The following is a 1,052-nucleotide window of genomic DNA, read 5'->3' as shown; positions in this document are numbered from 1 at the left end:
AAAAAAAAAAGATGGTGAGCACAGAATGCCCTTCACTGTCAGAAGGTAGGTATGGGGAGGTCAGAAAGCACAAAGGAAGTATCAGGGAAGAGAGATCAGTCAGCATTGTAAAATATTCCCCCACCATACTCACATTACAATTTCAAAAGAAAAACTATGAAGAGTGCAGCAGTTACCTCCTTTCTCTAATGGGCAAAGCTTGGACCATGGTACTTCACAAGCCACAGACCAGCCTCTGGATTGGCTGTCCTTGGCTAAAGTGCCCATCCTGGTTCCTTCACCTGTTGCCAGAGGTACGGGATCCTGGAAATCTATACGGTGATTTGTGCAAAAGAATCCACCTGAAACTCACATGGAGGGGACCATGGGTGTGGCAGGCTTTCCACTGAAGGCCCTTACTGTTACCTACAAAGGAAATGATTCTTGCTCCTCTCACTCTTGTCCTTTCCTTCCTCCAGGGCCCTGTACTCAGAAGGAAAGTTACCTAAAGGTAAGGCTTGTCCCTTTTGCAAAGGGCCACGATATACTGTCACTCTAAGAAACTTATGGGAGGGAAACTTGCAAATCCACAGAGATCTGCCCTAGGCCGAGCAGAGGCAGGGGTGGAGGAGGCCATCACACTCTCCCTGTCTAAGCTCAGGGTACTTGGCAGGCTATATCTACCAGCAAGTGCCTGCCTGCAGGGCCACTTCTGGATGAGTGGGAGGCCAGATTTGCCCCGAACCTGTCTAGCTTTTTCACACCTCTGGCATTCTTCCAGTCTGAACTCAATCTCGTTCCCCAAACAATTAGCCGGGTTGTAAATGACTGCTATGCTTGATGGACCAATATGCCTGAGTGAGGAACTCTTCCTAACCCACCTGACCATTTACTGCATGACCTCCAAGCTTAGGCCAGTTTCTGGTCTGTCATACTTCACAGGAGCGATATGAAGATTCAGTGAATGAATGCATAAATAGTTCATGCCCTTTCTGTGTGGAAAGACTGAAGGGAGCTTAGCAAGCCATGAAGTCTTTGGAATATGACTATAGTTTGTTTGATTCTTTTTTTTT

General features: G+C 47.1%; 1 protein-coding gene across 2 annotated transcripts in view; it reads left to right on the top strand.

The window, feature by feature from the left end:
• The window catches only part of PIGL (phosphatidylinositol glycan anchor biosynthesis class L), a 102,857-nt gene that overhangs the window by 88,499 nt on the left and 13,306 nt on the right, over positions 1-1,052 (top strand). For both annotated transcript variants that reach the window (XM_037727236.1, XM_017496824.2), the window contains exon 5: positions 459-490. In XM_037727236.1, coding sequence (XP_037583164.1) covers positions 459-490 — 32 coding nt within the window. The remainder of the gene's footprint in view (positions 1-458; positions 491-1,052) is intronic.

The sequence above is a fragment of the Cebus imitator genome, unplaced genomic scaffold (assembly GCF_001604975.1).
Source record: "Cebus imitator isolate Cc_AM_T3 unplaced genomic scaffold, Cebus_imitator-1.0 Scaffold223, whole genome shotgun sequence".
Taxonomy (NCBI): domain Eukaryota; kingdom Metazoa; phylum Chordata; class Mammalia; order Primates; family Cebidae; genus Cebus; species Cebus imitator.
Note: the sequence above shows the minus strand (reverse complement) of the source record. Positions and strands in the feature narration are given on the sequence as shown.